The sequence below is a fragment of the Chiloscyllium plagiosum genome, unplaced genomic scaffold, assembly GCF_037043375.1.
Source record: "Chiloscyllium plagiosum isolate Xiang-an unplaced genomic scaffold, Cpla_swu_hap1 HiC_scaffold_22, whole genome shotgun sequence".
Taxonomy (NCBI): Eukaryota; Metazoa; Chordata; class Chondrichthyes; order Orectolobiformes; family Hemiscylliidae; genus Chiloscyllium; species Chiloscyllium plagiosum.
Genome location: NW_028270160.1, coordinates 13,263,420 through 13,287,398, shown reverse-complemented (window position 1 = coordinate 13,287,398; position 23,979 = coordinate 13,263,420). Strand labels below are relative to the sequence as shown.

The 23,979-nt window shown below is 43.5% G+C and overlaps 1 protein-coding gene across 2 annotated transcripts in view; it reads left to right on the top strand.

The window, feature by feature from the left end:
- The first annotated feature begins 3,615 nt into the window (after window positions 1-3,615).
- The window catches only part of ankrd2 (ankyrin repeat domain 2 (stretch responsive muscle)), a 35,560-nt gene continuing 15,196 nt past the window's right edge, over window positions 3,616-23,979 (top strand). Inside the window, exons 1-5 of one of the 2 annotated variants that reach the window (XM_087998757.1) lie at window positions 3,616-3,840; window positions 7,024-7,128; window positions 12,815-12,964; window positions 20,389-20,496; window positions 23,681-23,779. In XM_087998757.1, coding sequence (XP_087854883.1) covers window positions 3,754-3,840; window positions 7,024-7,128; window positions 12,815-12,964; window positions 20,389-20,496; window positions 23,681-23,779 — 549 coding nt within the window. In that variant the 5' untranslated portion in view covers window positions 3,616-3,753. The remainder of the gene's footprint in view (window positions 3,841-7,023; window positions 7,129-12,814; window positions 12,965-20,388; window positions 20,497-23,680; window positions 23,780-23,979) is intronic. The other variant, XM_043712227.2, reaches the window with a different exon arrangement.

Genomic DNA, 23,979 nt, shown 5'->3' with positions numbered 1-23,979 from the left:
CAGTGCTGCTGAATGGCCTGCTTCCATTCTGTAGCGATTCTATCATTACTAATTAAAGATCTGTCTCTCTCTTCCTTAAATTTTCTCAATGTTCTGGCATCCACCTCACTCTGGGTAGTAAATTACAAAGATCCAATTAGCTCTGAATCCACACTCCCAGCTACCCCCTCCCTAACCTTTCACTCTCCTAACGTTTTCAGTCCAATATAATTTGAAACTTTATGAAGAGTTGTAAAGGACTCAAAACATGAATTCTGTTTCTCTCTGTATAGATACTACCCACCCTGGTGAGTTTCCCCAGTGCATTCTGTTTTTATCTCTCAGGTTCTTATAGATTTCAATCAAGTCACTTTGTCTAAACTCCAGAGGATAAGAGCCTAAACTGTACAAACTTTACTCATAAGACAACTCATCCATTCCAGGTATGGGTGGTACGCAATACTTCAAATGTGATTTCACCAGTGCTCTATATAATTGAAATATAACCCTTTTACTTTTGTTTATAATTCCCCTTGCAATAAACTACAACATTCTATCAGCTTTCCTAACTACTTGCTGTACCTGCATACTGGCCTTTTGTAACTCCTGCACTGGGAGCCCCTGGTTCCCCTGCATTTCAGAGCCCTCACCATTTAGATATTTTTAATCTTCCTTCACATTTTCCAACATTAGACTCTACTTGTCAGATCTTTGCCAATTCACCTGACCTGTCTGTATCCCTTAGTAGCCTCCTTAATACCTGTTTTTAATTTACTTTCCTACCTTTGAGCTGGCAATGCCATTCAATAAATCAAGCTCCTGATACCAGCTGCAGAAGGATGCTCTCTGACACCTTAAATAGAAGATGGGTTCAGAGTTGAAACTTTATTGCTGGAACAGGAGATTCGACGTTTCGGGCACAGGCTCTTCTTCAGGAATCAGGTGAGGGCTCTGAAATGCAGGGGAACCAGGGGCTCCCAGTGCAGGAGTTACAAAAGGCCAGTATGCAGGTACAGCAAGTAGTTAGGAAAGCTGATAGAATGTTGTAGTTTATTGCAAGGGGAATTAAATACAAAAGTAAAAGGGTTATATTTCAATTATATAGAGCACTGGTGAAATCACATTTGAAGTATTGCGTACCACCCATACCTGGAATGGATGAGTTGTCTTATGAGTAAAGTTTGTACAGTTTAGGCCTGTGCCCGAAACGTCGAATCTCCTGTTCCCAGGATGCTGCCTGACCTGCTGTGCTGTTCCAGCAATAAAGTTTCAACTTTGATCTCCAGCATCTGCAGACCTCACTTTTTCCTAGAAGATGGGTTCAGCCTTACTCAAGCAGTAAAGGATTATTACATATTAATTAATAGCTAGTTACATTACATATTTGTCATTATAAGACAATCAGGTCTAATTTTACAGTACAGCCAACAGGTATGCGGACAACTGGCTAGCACCTCCCAGGGACAGTTCATTTTATCTTGATGGGACAGAGCTTTGCTTGTGATGTTAGCTTAATCTTTCAGATTCTGTCTTATTCAAGTCCCATTGACAAATTTCATTCCCATTTATTCCTCACATCCACATCATTGTTTTGGATTGTAATTCTCCAGAGAGCTGTGAAGATGTGGACTTCACAGCTGCGTCAGAACACATGCTCAGGCAGTTGAGCACGTAACCCAGACTGACACATCCAGAGAAAATACTGAGGGAATTGCTGCATCTTTGGAATAAGAAGTTAAGTCAAGCCTCCACCTGCCTTCTCAAGTATGAAACAACTCACAGTCACTATGTCAAACAAGAACCATCCCTTCAGAACTTCATTAGATGATAACACTTCGACCATATTTGCAGTCACCCTTCATAATTTCACCTTCTCCTGACCTGAGGCCCATTTATATCTCTAAAAAATTGTTGAATTTAATGGCAGAGCTTTCAATCTCACATTCACCAGGACTGACGCAAGAATGCCAAATTTCAAAGGGACCAACAATTGATACTACACGCCAAACCGATTACTGATTGGTAGGGAAGTAGACTCTCATTGGTTGAGGCATTTCCATGGAGAATGCACCAGAGAACGATGTCCTCCCAGTTTTCATTGAATGAAAAGGTGGCTCAGTGGTTAGCACTTCTGCCTCACAGCGCCAGGGACCCAAGTTTGATTCCAGCCTTGGGTGACTGTCTGTGTGGAGTTTGAACATTCTCCCTGTGTCTGAGTGGGTTTCCTCTGAGTGCTCCGATTTCCTCCCACAGTCCAAAGATGTGCAGGTTAGGTGAATTGGACATGATAAATTGCCTATTGTGTTCAGGGATGCGTAGGTTAGGTGCATTAGTCAGATGCAAATGTAGAATAATAAGGTAGGGGAAATGGGTCTGGGTGGGTTACTCTTCCGAGAGTCAGTGTGGACTTGTTGAGCCAAATGCCCTGTTTCCACACTGTAGGGATTCTATGATTCTAAAAATGTGCAAAGTCCGGATAACCATCTTCCTCCTACAACAGGGCTAGGCCCTGGGTATGAATATGCATTGTTTTCAGCAAAAGTAAGCAAGTCACATTGTAAGTCTGACTGATGGTCTCAGACTGGTTGTTTGTGTAATCTTTGACACACTTAGGAATGTAGAGTAAAGGCTGCCCAGTCACAGAATCACATCTAGTAAGGGTCACAACAGACTGAGTTTTACAAGCATGGGTTGGTTGAGAATGATCAATACCTTGCTAGTTCACTGGTCCATTCCCTACATCAAGGCCTCAACCAAAGTTGACTCGCCAAACAATCAGCATTCTTTTCTCCTGCAGTATGAATTGTTGCTCCCTATGAGATTTGGCTTCCTTGCAAACCTGTCCTGATGACTGTAAGAGGAAATGCTTTGACAATATGTCTCTTTATCAGCAATTTCTGAAGTTCTGTGCTATCAGTCATTACGGAAAGGAGGAGATCATTTGGCCCACTGAGTCCATGACTGTTCTCTGCACTGCAATCCAGTCAATCACATTACCTTGCTTTATCCACGTAGCCCTGCTGGTTTGTTGCCTCAAGTAACTATTGAATTTCTGTTGAAATTATCGGTGGTCTCTGCTTTCACCACCTCATTGAGAATGAGCCATTCCCACTTACTGTGAAAAACAGCTACATTCAAGAAGCCCCCCTACCCCCACTGTGTCACCTCCCCAAACCTCCAATGTGATTCTGGATCATTTTCTATCTAGAGCAGCTGTGAAAGAAAAGGAGCTTTGTTTTGGTCCCATGAACTTTCATAAGGGGCACAAATTAACATTTAATCTCCACATTCTCTCTCCCGCGTCAGATCAGCAAACGTCAATCATATGGGTTTCAAATGCTTCTGTCTCAGTGTCATCCCCCCCTCTGAGCTCCAATCCCGTCCTTGATTGACAAGCACTCATTCCATCCCATGGCCTCACCACCTCACTCTGGCAATGAGCTTGTTCACTGACCTCAAGGTCATGCATTCCCCACATGTCAGGGCTGCTTTCCAACATTGTGTCAAGTCAGGTGCATCCTCTTCCCTGGCCTCCGCTCATCTCCCAATCCAAACCCAAACCCAGGCAGCAATGGATGTGCATGCCTTTCTCAGGACCCACTTGCTGCTCAGTGTGACTGCCTCCCCCCACACACACACACCCACTAATGCTGGCTATCCAACCAGTCCACGGTTATAAAACTCTCAGGAGGCACTTTGTCCTTTTACAGTACACACGCTCGTTCCCTGCTCTCTGTTTCTCAGGGCACTTTCAATTCTCACTGATTCGACCACATGGAAGAGATGGATGTGGATGTGGAAATCAGCTCCCTGATCAACAAGGTGGAATTAAAGGAGAGTTTGGAGAGAGCTGAGCAGGAGGTAGGTATTAAAGAGTATGCATATATAATTGGGAACTTCTGCAGATGGCAAAGAAAGAGTTTGCTAGAGGACAGGAAAGGACCTGGGTAGCTCTTATAAACAGCCAGCAAAGATACCTCCTTTTTCCCAAAAGGTTCAACAATACTTCCAAACTGATTATTAATCGAAGGAGGATGTGACTAATCATTAGTAGCCATGATGTGGAGGTGCCGGTGTTGGACTGGGGTGTACAAAGTTGATAATTACATGACACCAGGTTGTAGTCCAGCAGGTTTATTTGGAAGCACTAACTTTCATAGCGCTGCTCCTTCATCAGGTAGCTAGTGGGACAGGATCATGTTCCAGCTCCACAGCCACCTGATGAAGGAGCAGCGCTCCAAAAGCTAGTGCTTCCAAATAAACCTGTTGGACTATAACCTGGTGTTGTGTGATCTTTAACTTTGATCATTAGTAGATAGTGTGGGAGTGAAATTGTAACCTATGGATTTCTCTTTGAAGCTGATGTTTGGAGAAAGCCTGGAGATTGAATATTTATAACTGTCCACCTTGTTCTTTTGCTAAGTTCACTGCAGGAGTGAGTGTAAGAAATCGCCTTCCACCATCCCTGCCCTCCGAGTCAATTAAAGTACAGTTATCGTCTGCTTAGATATTTTTTAAACAATCTCTTCAGAAGCAGGTGAGAATTGAATCCAGATCTTCACCACTTACGTTTAGATGATTGGAGATATGAGCCAATCTTTCAAGGCACTTAAAGGAATCAATACATTTGACCCCCAAAATTACACCTGAAATTGGCAGGGATTTCAGAAACAAGTTTGGCAGATACAACAAGATCCTGATGAAGGGCTTTTGCCCGAAAAGTCTATTTTCCTGCTCCTCGGATGCTGTCTGACCTGCTGTGTTTTTCCAACACCCCTCTAATCTTGACTCTAATCTCCAGTATCTGCAGTACCCACTTCTGTCAAGAAACAACAAGATCCTACAGTTTGAAATTGCAACAGCATTACCCAGAGAGGATGTACAGACTGGATCTAGGGAGATGTTACAGTGAGGGTGAATTTAAGGAGGAATTGGAAAGCGATTTGAGTTCACTGGGAGATTTGGGACCAGTCACACCCACTGCAGCATGTCTTATGATATTGCAGAGTTTAGGTTAGTTACAGGTCGTTCTGCTAGAACCCGGCAGTTGTGTCCCTCTGCAACCCCATGCTATAGAAAATCACGTTACGGAAAACCGCTATTGAAAATTGTGCTGTAGAAGATCGCTATACCTGCTCCGTAGAAAGTTTCGGTTACCCAAACATTGTTCACAAATTGCCAATCACATTATAACAAATTCGTGTTGACAAAACATGCATTATACCAGAACAACTTGTACTCACTTTGAATTCTGTGAGGTGGCAAGAGTTTACACTATTTTGGAAACTCAAAAATAATTACGTTAACCGAATAAACGATTGACAGCCCCATAGACAGACACTGAGGTAATAGTCAAATCACCAAAGGAAATGTATCTAATTAAATTAAAATGTGCTTTTTTTAGTAGAACTAATACTCGACAGTAACTGTGGAGTTGACTGTAGAACCTTCGATGGACTGACTATTGCAGTCCATGATTGTTAGGGAAAGTAGTCGCATTTTATTTGTAAATCAATCTAATTTGACACTCCACTGTCTGTTGGGAAGCACTCTCAATTCGTTGTTCAGAAGGTTAGGGATAAAGATCCAACTCCAGAGCACCTGATCGAGCCTGGCAGCCCTGAGGGAGTGCTGCGTTGTCAGAAACACAGCCATTCAGATGAGAGATTAAACTGAGATTCTGTTTGTCCTCTCCAAGCTATTACAAGGGGGCATAGCTTTAAATTAAGGGGGGGTAGGTATAGGACAGATGTTAGGGGTAGATTCTTTACTCAGCGAGTCGTGAGTTCATGGAATGCCCTGCCAGTAGCAGTGGTGGACTCTCCTTCATTATGGGCATTTAAACGTGCATTGGATAGGCATATGGAGGATAGTGGGCTAGTGTAGGTTAGGTGGGCTTGGATCGGCGCAACATCGAGGGCCAAAGGGCCTCTACTGCGCTGTATTCTTCTATGTTCTATGTTCTATAAAAGATCTGATGCTGCCAGCTCTGAAAAACATGAGCAGAAAGTTTCCCCCTGTGGTGCAGTGGTCGTGTTCACACCACTGAGCCAGGAGGCCTGGGTTTATGCTCTAGAGGCAGGTAATAACATTGCTGAACAGTGTGATTCAGAAATGAACATTAAAAAATCTCCATGGTTGCCCTATTGCATTTATTTCTCAATGAAAGTATGTAAAAATAGGTCAGCATCACATTGTGGGGTTTTTTTTTATCTTTCTCTTCCTACATTGTTTGTCAAATTTCCAATATTTCAACAGTGACGACACTTGAAAACTATTTAAAAACTGAAAGGACTGTAGATACTGTAAATCAAAGACAAAAATAGAAATTGCTGGAAAAGCTCAGCAGGTCTGGAGAGGGATCAGAATTAACGTTTTGGGTCTAGTGACTATTCCTCAGAATTTGAAAAATGATTTAATTGGTTGTTATTAAACATTTTGCGATGCCGTCAGCCTGTGAAAAGCACAACAGAAATACAAATCCTTCTTCTATAACAAAACAAGATTAAGCTTAATGTTTAGTATTTAAACAGAAGACAAAAGGATTTGATATGAATGTCCCAGCGGTTTAATTTCACCTATCCCTATACTAGCTGAAAACGTTTGCATAATATTCTGCGGTTTACTTCTAAAATGTGGTTCTAAACACACTGGAGAAACTCAGCAGGTCCAGCAGCATCTGTGGAGAGAGAAATACACAGTTAACATTTTGACACCAGTGAGTTCCTCAGAACATGTCATGCATTTATGTAGTGCCTTTCACGGCAGACTGCTCAAAATGCTTCACACCCAATGAAGCATTTTATTGATCTGCAGTGACTGTTATAATATAGGGAAACGTGGCAGTCAATCTGTGCAGAGCAAGATCCCACAGATGGCAAAATGTTAAATGACCAGTCCATCCGTTATGTTTACTAGTCAACACAGGAATGAACCTTCTCTGAAAGAGGAGGAATTACTGAATCAAAGGCTCCATAAAGTAAAGATTCTCATGTCCAAATAGAATGCAAACAAATGACATGTCTCTTTCTTCCATTTTCCAAGAGGCCAAAGTGTGGCAATGCGGCAATCAGTGATATGAACGCAGTGGATCTGGAAAAGGAGAAATACAGGGAACCAGCTAAAAGCAGCAGATTCCTGGCAGTGAAGGTAATTGTTACTCAGCCACTTCACTGAGGTGCATTCAATCAACTCTGAAGGATGAAAATCATCAAATAACAGCAATAGGTTGGGGTCACATGACACAGAGTGGCTGCAGTGTGAGTTATGTGACAACATTTCTACAATGTGAGTCATGTGACACTGTAACACTACAGTGAGTCATGTGACAATATTTCTACAATGTGAGTCATATGATACAGTGTTGTGACAAGGTGAGTCATGTGACACAGTATCCTTGCCATTTGGGGCAGCATTGTCACAATGGAACAATCCAACACAACTGGGGGTGGATACCATGTGTCTTCCAAAACATCACCCCTAGCACAAAATATCACAGAAGATCAACAAAGAACCTTGGAAACAGCAATCACAGAAACACAGGACTGGAAGTGGGCCATTCAGTCCCGTGAAGCCTGCTCCATCATTCCAGATCATAGCTGGTCGTTTACCTCAATGCAATGGGCCTGGTGCAGGAAAGTGGGACTAATGTAGGTAATGGTATATATTTAATAGAATCATAGAATCCTTAAGTGTGGAATGCATGTCATTTGGCCCATCAAGTCCACATTGACCCTTTGAAGATCATCCCACCCCGCTATCCCTGTTACCCTGCATTTCCCATGGCTAATCCACCTAACCTGCACATCTTTGGACTGTAGGAGGAAACCAGAGCACCCAGAGGAAACTCATGCAGTCATGGGAAAAATGTGCAAACTCCAAATCAACAGTCACCAATCCCATTTTTGGCGTACAAACTCAATGGACTGAAGGGTCTCATTTATACTGTCTGATTCTATGGCTCTATATTCCTCTGATAGCTCCATATCCCTTGGTGTCATTAACGACTACAAATCTATTAACCTTTATCTTCAACTGAATTGACTGAACCTCCACAACTCTCGCTCTAGGAAGGCTATTATTAAATTGGAGAGGGTTCAAAAAATATTTACTGGGATGTTACTGGGACTGGAGGGTTTAGGTTATAAGGATAGTTGGGGATTTCTTTCAATGGAGTGTAGGAGGCTGAGGGGTGATCTTCTAGAGGTTTATAATATCATGAGGGGAATGGATAAGGTGAATAGCAAAGGTCTTTTCTCTGTTGTGGGGAATTCAAACTCGGGGGCATATTCTTAAGTTGAGAGGGAACAGGTTTAAAAGGGACCTAAGGCGCAACTTTATTACACAGTATGTGGAATAACTGGCCAGAGTAAATGATAGATGCAGATATAATTACAGCATTTAAAAGACATTTGGACAGACACATGAATAGGAATGATTTACAAGGATATGAGCCAAATGCAGGCAAGTGGGATTAGATTAGTTTGGGGACATGGTTGGCATGGACGAGTTGGATTGAAGGGGCTGTTTCTGTGCTGTATGACTCTATGTCTCCAGGGTAGAGAATTCTAAAGTTTCACCATCCTCTGAGTGAAGTAACTTTTCCTCAGCTCAGCCCTAAATGGCCTGCTCTTGTTCTGAAACATTGCCACCTGGTTCTAAGCAACCCATCCCCTTGAATCTAGTCTGATGGACTCTGTAACAATTTTCTATACTGAAGGCGATCACCTCTCGTTCTTCCAAACTGCACAGAACACAGTTCCAGCCTCCTCAATCTCTCCTTATAGGAAAGTCCCAGCATCCCAGAAATCAGTCCTACAAATCTCCACTGCATTCCCTGAACATCAAGGAGCTTAAAACTGCCTCAGGTCACAGCAACATCACTCCTCTACCAACCAGTGTGCATGTTGCTTTAAGTGTGCAGCAGCTTTTGTTCAACAGCTGTTTTAAGACACAGGGATTTATTCAGTGACCTTTGTATTTATTCCACTGTCAATAACACTTGCAGCTGCTACACTGCTGAGGTCTGGGCCTGTCCATTGTGGGGGTAATCGAGTGTTGCAGCCTGCTCAATACTAAACCCCTTGCTTCGAGTTTGTACCTAGTTTGAACTGAAAATGCAAACGCTGCTCATCTCTGGGACTCCTGCTTGGGCAGTCTCGGCTTCCTCTAAATCATTCTCAAGATGGGCCAAATGGCCTCCCTCTGGGCTGCGATGTTGGAATTGTGGGATCACTTTTCAAGAGAGTAGCGTGAGCCTCTTCTGAGATTGTGGTCAGAGCAGTTAGTCAGGGCAGAGTTAAGATGATTATTGTAATCGTTTGCCTCTTCCCCTGGGAGCACAGGGTTAAAATGATCATTCTCTCCACTGGACAGCTCTCAGAGCACTGGGACTCTTTGGAATTCCCTTCCTCAACAGGCAATAGATGCCGAATCCTTAAGTATTTTTAAGGCAGAGGTAGGTAGATTGTTGATGACCAAGGGGAGCTGAAAATGTGTTGCTGGAACAGTGCAGCAGGTCAGGCAGCATCCAGGGAACAGGAGAATCGACGTTTCGGGCATAATCCCTTCTTCAGGAATGCCTGAAACGTCGATTCTCCTGTTCTCTGGATGCTGCCTGACCTGCTGCGCTTTTCCAGCAACACATTTTCAGCTCTGATCTCCAGCATCTGCAGACCTCACTTTCTCCTCAATGACCAAGGGGATCAAAGATTATCAGGGGATATGCAGGAATGTAGTGTCGAGATTAAAATCAGATGAGCCACAATCTCAAAGAATGGGGAAGCAGGCATGTAAGGGCTGAGTGGCCTCCTCTTGTTCCCTGTACATAAGTAATACTAGCATTTCTTCCCACTGGTTTCCCGATAAAGGCGCTGCTGGGTTTTCTCCTCGAACACTTATGCTTTGGCACCAATCTGTGGCTTTTTGGCAGCAGGGGATTCAGAATCATTATAGAATCCTTACAGTGGGGACCCAGGCCCTTCGGCTCAACAAGTCCACACCGACCCTCTGAAGAGCAACTCACCCACACCCATTCCTCTACCCTATTACTCTACATTTACCCCTGACTAATGCACATCCCTGAACACTATGGACAATTTAGCATGGCCAATTCACCTAACCTGCACATAGAGTCACAGAAATATACAGCATGGAAATAAACCCTTCGGTTCAACCTGTCTATGCCGACCAGATATCCCAACCCATTCTACATCTTTCGGATTGTGGGAGCAAACCGGAGCACCCGGAGGAAACCCATTCAGACACGTGGAGAATGCACAAACTCTACACAACAAACTCTACACAGACAGTCGCCCGAGGTTGGAATTGAACCTGGGTCCCTGGCGCTGTGAGGCAGCAGTGCTAACCACTGAGCCACCATGCCGCCCCATGCTCAGCCCTGAGCGGAAGGCAGGACTTTGGTGAGGGATTGGAGACACATGTAGTCCAAGACTGGGTAAGGACAACAGCGTTCATTCCACAGAGCACTTTTATGAACAAAACTGAGGTTTTGACGATAATCCAACAGCATCACGGTCACTTTGCCCGAGTGGGAACAGCTGACACCTGGTATGTCAAAATGTGTGGAATGAGAGCTGCCAGAGGAAGTGGTGGAGGCTGGTACAATTACAGCATTTAAAAGGAAGGGTTTAGAGGAATATGTGCTAAATGCTGGCAAATTGGGCTAGATTAGTTTGGGATATCTGGTCGGCATGGACAAGTTGGGCCAAGGGGTCTGTTTCTGTGCTGTACATCTCTGTGACTCTATGACTCCTTGTTCCAACTCCTCAGCACTGACCTCTCCCCGTTTACTCCTCAGCACTGACCTCTCCCCGTTTACTCCTCAGCACTGACCTCTTCCCGTTTGAGGGGATTACAATAATTTTCAAAAGCGTACGAGTTACAACAGCACAAGTAGGTAACACGACTCAGCCCTCTGAGAGATATCTGGTGGAGAGAATGATCTTTCACTTCAATCCCACTTTGCCAAGTTATCCCTAAATTCCTCTGTTTCCAATAATTGATCTCGGGGGGTAAGCATTGCAAAGATTTACAACTTTCCGAGTGAAGAGATTTTCTCTCACCTCAGTCTGAGATAAGCAGCTCATAATCCTGAGCTAGCCTCTGTATTCATGACGAAGGAAATAAAGTTTTCCAAGGACAGTGAAACTTTCAGTGACCAGAACAAAGCTGGGCTGGTGCCAGGACGTGACAAAGAACTCCCGAGAGTTTTGTTTCTGGCACATGTTACAAACCTCTGAGTGTGGCATGTCAAATACCGATTTTAAATAAGCTCATCGTGAGAGCCGTGGAGGCTTGGCATTGATGGATTAATACCTGAAATGTCAGCTGTCACCATAGCTCCCTGAAGGTTTATTTGTCCAAGGTGACATTTACATAGTCAGTCAACCAGAGGGACCTAACGGGAGCAGAAATGCTCAGCATTTCTATCTTCACACATTCTCCTCTTCAATCGAGAATGACAGAGCTGGAGAATGGGGCAGGTTTTGTTTCTTTGGCTGGGGTTTCAGTTCCGAGTGCTTTCCAGGCATGGGCTTAGATACAGGGTGACACTCCACTTCCACTGTCCCCCTCAAATACTTGGAGGAAAGGTACAGAACTGGATTAGATACAGAGTAAAGCTCTCTTTACTCTTTCTACTGTTTTAACCATGAGTTAAAGTCTCCTCTACACCGTCCCCATCAAATACATCGAGGACAGGTGCAGCACAGGGTTATATACCAAGTAAAGATCCTTCTACGCCTTTAAACTGAAAGTTAAGCTCTCCCTACACTGTCCTAATGAACCATTCCCAGGACAGGTATAGCATGGTGTTAGATACAGAGTAAAGCTCCCTATACTCTTTTGAATTGAAAGCAAGCTGAAAGTAACATTCTCTCTATACTGTCTCTGTGAAACGCTCACATGACACTGATGGCATGGTCTTAAATACAGAGTAAAGCTCCCTCGACTCCTTTAGACTGAAAGGAGAGTTCCTGCAATACTGACCCCATCAAACACTTCCAGGACAGAAGTGCAGGGGCTAGATACAGAGTAAAGCTCCCTCTACCTTTTTAAAACAGAATATCCCTTGACGTGGAGGTAGAGAGTGATACTCTGTCTCCACTGTCCCTATCAAGTTCTCCCAGGACAGGTACAGCATGGGGTCAGATTCAGAGTAAAGCTCCCTCTACTCTCTTAAATTGAATTTAATACTCTCTTTACTCTTTAAACCTGAAAGCAAAACTCCCCCTGTTCTTTTAAACTAAAAACAAAGCTCCCTCCACATTGTTCCCATCAAATACTCCCAGGACAGGTGCAGCGTGGGGTTAGATTCAGAGTAAAGCTCTCTGTACGTTTCCTCATCAAACATTTCCAGAACAGGTGCAACATGGAGTTAGATACAGAGTAAAGCCATCTCAACACTGTCTCATCAAACACTCTCTGGACAGGTACAGAGTGCGGTTAGATACAAATTAAATACTCCCAGAACAGGTACAACATGCAGTTAGATCCAGAGTAAAGCTCTCTCTATGCCTTCTCATCAAATACTCCGAGAACAGGTGTAACATGCAATTAGATCCAGAGTAAGGTTCCCTCTACACTGTTCCATCCAAAGTAGTCAAAATCCTTTACTCCTTTTTATTTCCCTTTCTTATTCCCCGCTTTCTCTCTTGATCCCTTCTCCACTCACTTTCCCGTATGCAGTTGGTAGACCCCATCTCCTTGTTTCCCATCCAAGGTTAAGGTGCATTTTGCTGTGAAAACTGGGAGCTGGGAATGACGGCCAAGGTCACTCTGATGATTGTTCTGTTCTTCTTCAATAACATCACAGGGTGAAGAAAGAGTGAGAAAGACTTCGAGGGACTTGCGTCAAGAAATAATCGATCTCGGAGGAATCGAAAATTTAATTCAGCTTCGAAAGAGAAAGAAGAACAAGAAGAAAATCCCAGCTCCAGAACCGGAGAAGGAACCGGAGGAAATTGTAAGTGGATAGTTTAACAAAGCTCAAAAATTACTAGTGAATGAAATCTTAACACTCCCAATGTCAGTCCTCCAATTTGTTGAGGTGACATCAATCATTACCTGTAGCAAAATAGGAGGAAGGGGTGCTGGAAAAGCACAGCAGGCCAGGCAGCATCCGAGGAGCAGGAACATCGATGTTGCGGGCAAAAGCCCTTCATCAAGATCCTGATGAAGGGCTTTTGCCCGAAACGTTGATTTTCCTGCTCCTCGGATGCTGCCTGGCCTGCTGTGTTTTTCCAGCACCACTCTAGTCTAGACTATAATCTCCAGCATCTGCAGTACCCACCTCTGCCAAATAGGTTCAGGAAAGCTTCAAGATTAGAGTTAGGGCAAGTTGCTAAATATTGTGGATTATCATCACTTCTGGCTCGTGAGGAAGAGAGGGGACAGGATGCAGAACAGGATTAGATACAAAGCAAAGCTCCCTTTACTCTTTCTACTGTTTTAATCATGAGGGGCGTATATGTGGCAAACCATCAGAGGGGGTGGAATTTATGACTGAAGGAGTGTCAGACTTGCATTTATTTAGTGCCTTTCATGGATTCCAGCCATCTCAAAGTATTTTCTGACCAACGAAAGGGCATCACGGTTGACATGGCCAATAATTTACATGCAGGAAGCTCCCACACAGAGCCACTTAATGAATGGCCAGACATTCTGCTTTTGAGTGATGTTGATTGACAGATTGATCACAGAATAGAATCCTAGAATCCCTACAGTGAGGAAGCAGGCCATGCAGCCCATCGAATCCACACCAACCCTCCACAGAGCATCTCACCCAGACCCACCCCCCGAGTCTATCCCTGTTATCCTGCACTTTCCATGGTTAATCCATCCAGCCTGCACATCTCTGGATGCTATGGGCAATTAAACATGGCCAATGCACCAAAACTGCACATCTTTGGACATTGATGTTGTGAGAAATGAAGCTCACTCACTTCAATAATTTCAGTCCGAGACAAGATCTGAAGCAATCAGTGTGTTTATTATACGCATGCAAGTGTGGTGCCTGGAATAGGGCACCCAGAGTTTAGCAAGTACATATCTTATATAGGATTCACTACTCCAAACCCAGTGCCCATTACTATTGTTTATCTCCTGCCTTATCCGGCCTTGTGCATAACAAAGTACAAGTTTTACTTGGCCATTTCACCACATCCTGCTGTGGTCCGTTGTTAGGTATATCTTCCTTCACTACCATCTGTTTCCCTTACTTGTGACATGTCCTCCCATTCCTCAACCATATTGATCCTTATGACCTTTTAATTGTTTTTTTTTTGTTTTTGCAGAAGTGGGAAACAGATGCTTATAACTACTGTTTATACAAGCATATCTGGCTTAACCTACATCCTCACAGAACCTTATCTATTTGTCTGTAACATCTACCATTGTTTGCAGGCACGTTTCATTCTTGTGTGCACATTTTAGCTAATACAAAAACAATTATATATTTCCTTCACATAGTTTTCATTCTTGTTGACTCAGCTCTTGGTTGAAACAATTATACACTGGTCTGAGTTCACTTACCTTGCATAAGTAATTCTGATTGCAGAAGTAACAGTACTTTACCTATATCCCACAATGTTATACAATAATTAGAACTGGCCTGCTGTTCGACAAAACAGTGTTATGGACTAGGCCAGATCACTCAAAACATTCTTAATCAGACAGCCCAGACCATAACTTTGCAATCTGTTTCGGTAAGTGTACAGTAAAATTACCCGGATTAAGTTAGCGAGGTTGACCAACAGGTTTAAAACAGACAAAAAAATCTATTCACAAAATTACACAATGGAACACAAAGAACAGAATATAGAACCCCTACAGAACTCAGTCTATCCAAACTAGACTTAAGTATGCTGTTCCAAATATATACAACAGTCCCAATAAGCAAACTCCATTTAAAACACAGTACAAAAATGGGTCAGATGCTTACAGGTTGAAATTAGAAGGAGAGAGAGAGTTTCCACAATATCTCACTGTCGAACTTTCAACCAGTTCTGGACTGAACTAAACTGCTCAGCTCAGCTAGAGAGCTGACCACTCCCGTTTCATTGTACAGTCATTTCTAAACCATGACCTCTTTGGCCTGAAGTCTCATCTGTTTACATATAAACAAAAGGCCTCTCAAAATCCTTTTCATCTCTGTACCAAACCAGAATGATCGGACCCCGGCCTGGTTTATTACCCCTCTGAAAAAAATCAAGGGCAGAGACTCCTTGAGCCAAGGAACAACTTTTAGAAAAAAAGGAGCTAGCTTTGTGACACCTCCCCCTTTAAAAAAAAGAACCATCAATACCAAGAGATGGCTTCATTTTTAACCCTCCAAAACCCTGGTTAGTAGTCTAAACACACACATACACTATTCTAACTATAAACATGCAAACATGCACAACCACATGCAAATTCAGGCCACGGCACACCTACTATTGAACACCCCCGTATCTCATTCGAGTCTCAATATCACATCAGCAATCACATTTTCGCGACCTGCCACATCCCAATTGTCAAATTGAATGGCTACAACAACAAGCTCCATCTAAACAGTCTGGCATTTTTGCCCTTAAGTTTTCCCCCAAATGTCAATGGGTTGTGATCAGTGTTAACGATTGTCTCAGATGCATTGCTGTAATATAAACACCAAGCTTAAAGTCTCTTTCTCCACCGTTGAATATTTCTGTTGATGAACATTCAACTTCCTGGAAAAATACCCGATGGGTCTTTCTATTCCTTGTCATCCTCCTGCAGGAGCATCGCACCGACACCCACATCACTGGCATCGAATGATTTCATGTAATCCGGGTAGCTAGTACTGGGGCAGTGGTTAACACAGCTTTTGGGCTGTCAAATGCCTTTTGACTGTCTGCTGTCCACTGAAACTTCTTGCCCTTTTTTAACAATTCGGTGAGTGGAGCAGCCACACTGCTAAAGTTCTGCATAAACTTTCGGTAAAATCCACTCAATTCCAGGAACCGTAGAGTTGCTTTTATCATCGACAGTGTGGGAAATTACTTTCATTTTCGCATCTCGTGGGGCCATTTGTCCATGTCTAATAACATGGCCCAGGAAGGTGACTTGGGCTTTGGTAAATTCACTTTTAGCCAGGTTTACCACCAAGTCGGCCTTCCGAAGTCAATCAAAAAGTCAGATAAATGCTGTAAATGTTCCTTCCATGCGTGACTAAAAATCACCAGGTCATCAATATACACCACACAGTTGGCTAATCTGGCAATGACCTCATTAGTCAGTCTCTGAAATGTGGCCAGAATGTTTTTCATACCAAATGGCATGACTTTGCCTGATATAGTCCATTTGGAAATAAGAAAGCCAAACTTGCCTTTGCTCTCTCTGACAGAGGTACTTGTCAGCAGCCTCTGAACAAGTCCAACTTAGAAATGTAAGTTGCTTGTCCAACTTTTTCGACACAGTCTTCCAACCGTGGAATTGGATATGCATCAGTCTTTGTAACGGCGTTGACTTTGTGATAGCCCACACATAACCGTTGGGTACCGTCTGGCTTTGGCACCATGACTATGGGTGAGATCCAGTCACTGTAACTCACTTCGATTATGCCATCTTGGAGCATGTGCTCTATCTCCTTCTGAACCTGTGCCAACTTTAGAGGGTTATGCCTATAAGGACATTGCTTAATCGGAACACCATCTCCTATATCTACATCATGTACAATTAGGTTAGTACTTCCTAGTTTATTTCCGCATATCTCCCCATGTGATAGTAAAAACTCTTTCAGGCCATTTTGATTTTCTTGTGGAAGGTAACTCAATAATTTATCCCAATTTTTGACAACTTCCTCATTGTTCAAATTGATTTGAGGAATGTCCAATTCAGAATGCTCTGAATTTGGTTCTTCCTTCTGTGCTGTCATCATTAACACCTTCTCCTCTTGCTTTCCTTCCCTATCAAATTACCTTTTAAACACATTCAAATGACATACTCTGTGAGTCTTTATCAAGTAGTCCACCTCACTCAATTTCCTCTTGATTTGATAAGGTCCACTAAAACTTGCTCACCTGTGGCTGCAAGTAACATTAATACCTTATCCCCAATTGCAAACTTGCGAATTTGTGATTTCTTATCCACTTCCTGTTTCATTGTCTACTGTGAAACTTTTAAATGCTGTCTAACCAACTCTCCAGCTCTATTTAATCATTCTGTAATATTTGACACATAGTCCAAATGAGTGGTCTCTGAATTCTGACTTATTAATTTCTCCTTAATCAATTTTAACGGCCCTCTTACATCATGCCCAAAATTTAATTCAAACGGACTGAATTTGGTCAATTCATTCAGTGCACCTCTGATCGCAAAAAGTATCCCAATCACCTGGATAATCCTGACCATAAGCCCTCAACATGGTCTTTAGTGTTTGATGCCATCTCTCTAGCGCTCCCTGCAATTCTGAATGGTACACAGTAGATTTGAATTGCTTTATTCCCAAGTTATCCATGACCTCCTTGAATAATTTGGATGTGAAGTTTGATCCTTGATCTTACTGGATCTCTATTGGCAGTCTGTTTTTAGTAAAATGTAAGTAATTCTTCAATAACCCTTTTAGCTGTGATATTACATAATGGGATTGCCTGTGGAAATCTCGTCAACACATCCATTATTGTTAATAAATACTTATTCCCACTTTTTGTTTGAGGTAAGGGACCTATGCAATCAATCAAGACTCTTGTTAATGGTTCCTCAAATGCTGGAATAGGTATTAAAGATGCAGGTTTTATTACTGCCTGTGGTATTCCGATTAGCTGGCATGTATGATGTGTCTGGCAAACTTCAACTACATCTTTATGTAATCCAGCCCAGTAAAAATGTCTTTGTATTTCACCCTTAAATGACCTTCAAGTGGTAGCTCATGTGCCACTCACTGTACCTCCTTTCCAAACCCTACTGCCAAAAACATTTGATGAATGCCTACCCATTTCTCATCTGCTTGAATGTGTGATGGTCTCCATTTCCTCATTAAGACATCAACTGTTAAGTAATAACACACAGGGATGCATTTACTCTCCTTCTCTGTAAATGCCCTTTGAAATAACTGTTTTAAGTTCTCATCTTTCTGCTATAATTCCATCAGCTTCACAGAGCTAAAGATACTTGCAAGTTTACCTATTTGCTCCTTCTGTGTTCCACTTATCTGATCAAAGAAAGTTTCGGATAACACTATGTCATCTTCTTTATTTGTGCCTTTCAATCCCTCCAGCATCAACTTGTGCCTCTGTGATGTTGTGATCACACAATCAGGGAAAGTTCCTGGATAAACATTCTCCAGGCCTTTAGTTGCCTGTGTCTCTACTGGCTTTTCAACTAGAGTAAGCAGCACTCCTACAGGTGAATCAACGATATCATTTGCAAGGACAAACTGTGTTCCTGGAGCTGAGAGTTTGTCGTACCACAAATTCTCCACTCTTCTCTGGACGCTCTGGCCTCACTTTACATAATTGATCACTTTTTGTCTCACCATGAATTCCTGTTACCAGCACCTCTTTTGGCAATAGTCCCTCAGGAGTACATATCTCCTCATCCCTCAGCATTACTGACTGAGAGGATCTGTGTCCCTTAATATTATAACCTCTTTACCTATTACTCCTGGCCTATGATAATAAACTTTACCCTGACATATATTTTTTAAGCAGATCTGTCACTTCTTCCTTAATCTACCTCTGATCATCTTGTACACTCTGAGACAGTTGTCTAACTTCCCTTGTGCTTTTTGTTACTAGTCCAATAAAACTTCCAGGCTTGTCTGATTTTCCTACATCTGACTTTCTCCTAGCCCACTAACACTGTGATTTTGTGTGGCCCACTTTATTACACTGAAAACACCAGAGCTTTTTGACATCTTTGTCCCCCTCAAGGGTTTCTTTTTTACCCTGTGGTAAATTATCCTTATGACCTTCACTGAGATCTACCTTTCCCTTTCCACGTGAGGATTTCTCTTTGCCTCCAATTTCTATCCCTCATGGACTGAAATTGATTCTGGAAGCCATACCATGTTTTAAGGACCAGCTCATAATCATCAGCCCCTTCAGCTGCTAACCTTGCTGTTTTAACTCTCTGCTCTTCCACAGGGGTTCACACTCCTTCCTCAGTGAGCCTACCCTCAGCCTTTATCTCCAGCCTTTCAAGCTGATTTTCCTTTTTAAGTGTCAGTTTTTGAAGTTCAAGCACTCTGTTTTTCCCTTTCTTCTACTGCTCTCTTTTTCTCTCTGTTCTGCTGTGCTGTTTTTCCCCTCTCTTCTACTGCTCTCTCTTTTTCTGTCTGTTCTGCTGCTCTCTCTCTTTCCCTCTCTTCTGTTTTTAATCGTAACTCAAACTGTTTCATTTCTGCTGCCCTTTCCTTATCTCTCGCCCCTAACTCAAGCTGCTTCATTTGCAATTGAATCCTAGCCATTGCTATAGATTCTGATGGTTTTTCCAACAAGTTTAAATACTGAGCTACTGCTGTAATTATCTCTCCTTTCATCACAAAAGCAGGCAGTTCCAATTCCAGCTTCTCTGCTAATTCTTGCAGTTTGGTCTTATTCACTTTTTGCAAAACTTATAAAGTGACTGAGCCAATCCATAAGACCAAAAGGATGAGGGCCATCTGTCCCCTCAAGCCTGCCTCACCATCCAATAAGATCATGGCTGAGTGAGTTGTTAGGTGAATTGACCATGCTGAATTGCCCATGGTGTTCAGGGGATATGTAGGTTAGGTGCATTAGTCAGGGATAAATGTAGAGTACTAGGATAGGGGAATGGATCCACGCGGGTTACTCTTCTGAGGGTCGGTGTGGCCTCGTTGGGCCGAAGGGCCTGTTTTCACACTGTAGGGATTCTATGATCTATGATCTGCCTCAAACCTCAACTCCTCTTTTGGGTGGCATGGTATCTCAGTGGTTAGTACTGCTGCCTCTCAGCGCCAGGGACCCTGGTTCAATTCCACCCTCAGGGTGACTGTGTGGCATTTGCACATTCTCCCCGTGTCTGTGTAGGTTTCCTCCGGGTCCTCCGGTTTCCTCCCACAGTCGAAAGAAGCGCGAATCAGGTGAATTGATCAAGTTCAATTGTACCATAATGTCGAAGGATGTACAGGCTAGGTGGGATAGTGATGGGGAATGCAGGGTTACGGGGTGGGGGTGGGTCTGGGTGGGACGCTCTTCTGTGGGTCGGTGTGGACTTGGTTGGCCGAATGGTCTGTTCCCACACTGCAGGGATTCTATGAATTAAATCGTTTGGTGCATTACTTTCTGCCTGTGTAGCGTGTACGGAGAGTCCCAGCGATGTGACGGTCGTCTGGAGAAGGGTGGTGGGATTCTGTTTGAGAAGGATTCTGATTGCTAGACCCAAGCTTTGAGAATGATTATGTGTTTTCAGACTGGTCCAGTTGAGGTGCCAGTGTTTTTGAGTGCTGCGGTGCAAGGAAAGATTAAGATCATCGAGAAGTACCTGACGGATGGAGGCTGCCCTGATGCCTGTGATGAGGTCAGTGCAAAAATGCATCTCCTCAGTCTGTTTCCCCGACTGATTTGTCCTGTGTCTTGTTTTGGATCTCATTCTAACAGCTCCACTATTCCTGGCCTCAGCTCAGAATCATTCCAGCAGGGTCTCATTATATCTGTGCAATGTTCAGCTCATGAATGTCAGCTGATTAATCACAATGACAATAGCTTGCATTCATGTAGCACCTACAATGCAATTGAACATCTCAATCACAGTTGCATTAACAAGCTAAATACCACACAGTGCATTCATGGGATGTCACTGGCAGGCCAGCACGTATTGCCAATCCCAAGTTGTCCTTGAGAAGGGATTGGTGAGCTGCCTTCTTGAACTATAGCAGTCCATTTGTTGTAGGTAGACCCACCTTGGTGAGGGAATTCCAGGATGTTAACCCAGTGACAGTGAAGGAATGGTGGTATATTTCCAAGACAAGATAGCGAATGGTTTGGTTGGGATCTTGCAGGTGATGGTGTTCCCATGTATCTGCTGCCCTTATCCTTCTAGATGGGAGTGGTCATGGGTTTAGAAGGTACTGTCTAAGGAGCCTTTCTGAATTTCCGCATCTTGGAGACAGCACACACTGCTGCTACTGAGTGTCGGTGGTGGAGGGAGTGGATGCTTGTGGATTTGGTGCCAACCAAGTGTGGGCTGCTTTGTCCTGGATGGTGTCAAACTCCTTGAGTATTGTTGGTGCTGCACCATCCAGGCAAGTGCCATGTTAGGACAGATGGTAAACTTCATTGTGGAAGTTGGTTTAAGGAAGCATTTTTGTTCTTGTTCATAAGATGTGAGTGTCACTGGCTGTGACAGCATATATTGGCCATTCCTAAGTGCTCAATGAGCAGTTAAGAGACAGTCACATTGTTGTGGGTCTGGGTAAGGCCTGCAGATTTCCTTCTGAAAGGACACTGCTGAATTGAATGGCTTAATTTTACGATAATTGACGGTGGTTATACACTTGCCATCTGTATTCCCTTTAAGCTACATGGTCACCCGGATATGTTGGTCGCTGTGATGACGGATTCCAGTTCTCGAAGCTGCTATCATGCACAGACGTCAGAGGTGAACATGAGGAAAGTGTACGCAGAACCTAGGTCACCACTAAGCTAGCTTTGCTTTTTATAGATTTCAGATGTCACCATCCACCAATCAAACTTCTTGTCCTCAGGACATTTGCCTGTGGGTTTGGAATGACCAGTCTGGTGATATAACCACGACATCACTATTTCCCCAAGGAATAGGGAGAGAGATAGGGGGCCAGGGAGGCATGGGTAGAGTTAGGGTCCAAGCAGCTGAAGGCATGGCAGCCAATGTTGGGGCAAGGATAACGGCCAATATGCGAGAGACTGGAATTGGAGGGGCGCTGGGACTTTGGAAAGTCATGGGGCTGGTGGAGATTATGAAGAAGGGTGAGGCCATTTAAGGGCATAAGCATGTTTGGTCGCAATGCCCTTCTTTGCTGACACAACAACCTGCATTTACCTAGCACCTGATAGCGTAGAAAACCATCACAAGGCACCTCACAGAGACGTAGTGAAAAGAAACCTTGGAGTGCAGGTTCATAGCTCCTTGAAAGTAGAGTCGCGGTAGATAGGATAGTGAAGGGAGCGTTTGGAATGCTTTCCTTTATTGGTCAAAGCATAGAGTACAGGAGTTGGGAGGTCATGTTGTGGAGCTTACAATGTTTACAGCTGGCGAATTGGTTTTGAAGTGTGCAGCAGTCACAGCTGTGATACAGAAATTCCAGTAAGCTCCCATGAGCAGCCGTGTGAAAAAGAGCAAATAATCTGTTCTTTTTTGTAACATTTGTTGAGGAATTGACTGCCCTGCTTCTCATTGACGTGGTGTTGTTGAGGCAACTGGGTAGAGTGTGGTGGGGATAGTGGTATCGGATTCAACAGGAAATTGAAGTAAGTTAGCATCAGAAAAAACTGAACTTGGAAAAGCTGTCGCATTTGTCAAAAATACCCACATTCCCCACAAATCACCTTCAGATTACATCCATCCAAATACCACGTGTGGTTGTAGTCTTTCTTTGCCTGCTGTAGAGTCATAGAGTCGTAGAGATGTATAGCATGGAAACAGACCCTTTGGTCCAACCCATCCATGCCAACCAGATATCTCAACCCAATTAAGTCCCACCTGCCAGCATCCAGCCCATATCCCTCCAAATCCTTCTTATTCACATACCCGTCCAGGTGCCTTTTAAATGCTGTAATTGTACCAGCCTCCACCACTTCCTCTGGCAGCTCATTCCATACATGCACCACTCTCTGTGTGAAAATGTTGCCCTTAGGTCTCTTTTATAACTTTCCCCTCTCACCCTAAACCTATGCCCTTTAGTTCTGAACTCCCCCACCCCAGGGAAGAGACTTTATCTATTTATCCTATCCATGCCCCTCATGATTTTATAAACCTCTATAAGGTCACCCCTCAGCCTCTAATGCTCCAGGAAAAATAGCCCCAGCCTACTCAACCTCTCCCTATAGCTCAAATCCTCCAACCCTGGCAACATCCTTGTAAATCTTTACTGAACCCTTTCAAGTTTCACAACATCCTTCCGATAGGAAGGAGATCCGAATTGCACACAATATTCCAAAAGTGGCCTAACCAATGTCCTGTACAGCCACAACGTGACATCCCAACTCCTGTACTCAATGCTTTGACCAATAAAGGAAAGCATTCCAACGCCTCCTTCACTATCCTACCTACCACGACTCCACTTTCAAGGAGCTATGAACTTGCACTCCAAGGTTCTTTGTTCAGTAACACTCCCTCTGACCTTACCATTAAGTGTATAAGTCCTGCTAAGATTTGCTTTCCCAAAGTGCAGCACCTTGCATTTATCTGAACTAAAATCCATCTGCCACTTCTCAGCCCATTGGCCCATCTGGACTCACAGAATCTCTGAATTGGCCATGCACTAATTTTTTGTAGAAGTAATCACTGCTTAGGGACAACTTGAGATGCAACCTTATTGCAGTCTGGTCTGTATTGCCCACACTCAAAGTATAAATGGGCATGAATCATCCCTCAAACTAGCTTTGCAATTTGTTACACTCGATTGTGGTCCAAATGCGGATCTCTATCGCACAACAAATGATTTGTACTCAGTCTCCAGCATTCTGGCCTGACTGTGGGTTCTTTCATGTATTTGTCTCCATAGTTTAAGCGGACTGCCCTGCACAGAGCTTCTCTAGAAGGTCACACCGATATTGTAAACAAACTTCTTGAAGCGGGAGCGACTGTGGACTTCAAGGATAGGGTGAGCGTTTCCTTCCATTCTGCCGTGGGAGACAAGGTCACACGACACCAGGTTATAGTCCAATTGCATCCGAAATGTTAGCGCTCCGCAGATGTTGCCAGATCTACTGAGCAATTTTGGCAGTCAGATCAATCCTTGCAAAGGAGGAATTGACAGAGGTAATGGAGAAAGTGTAAGGTGAGTGGGATTAATTCAGTAGT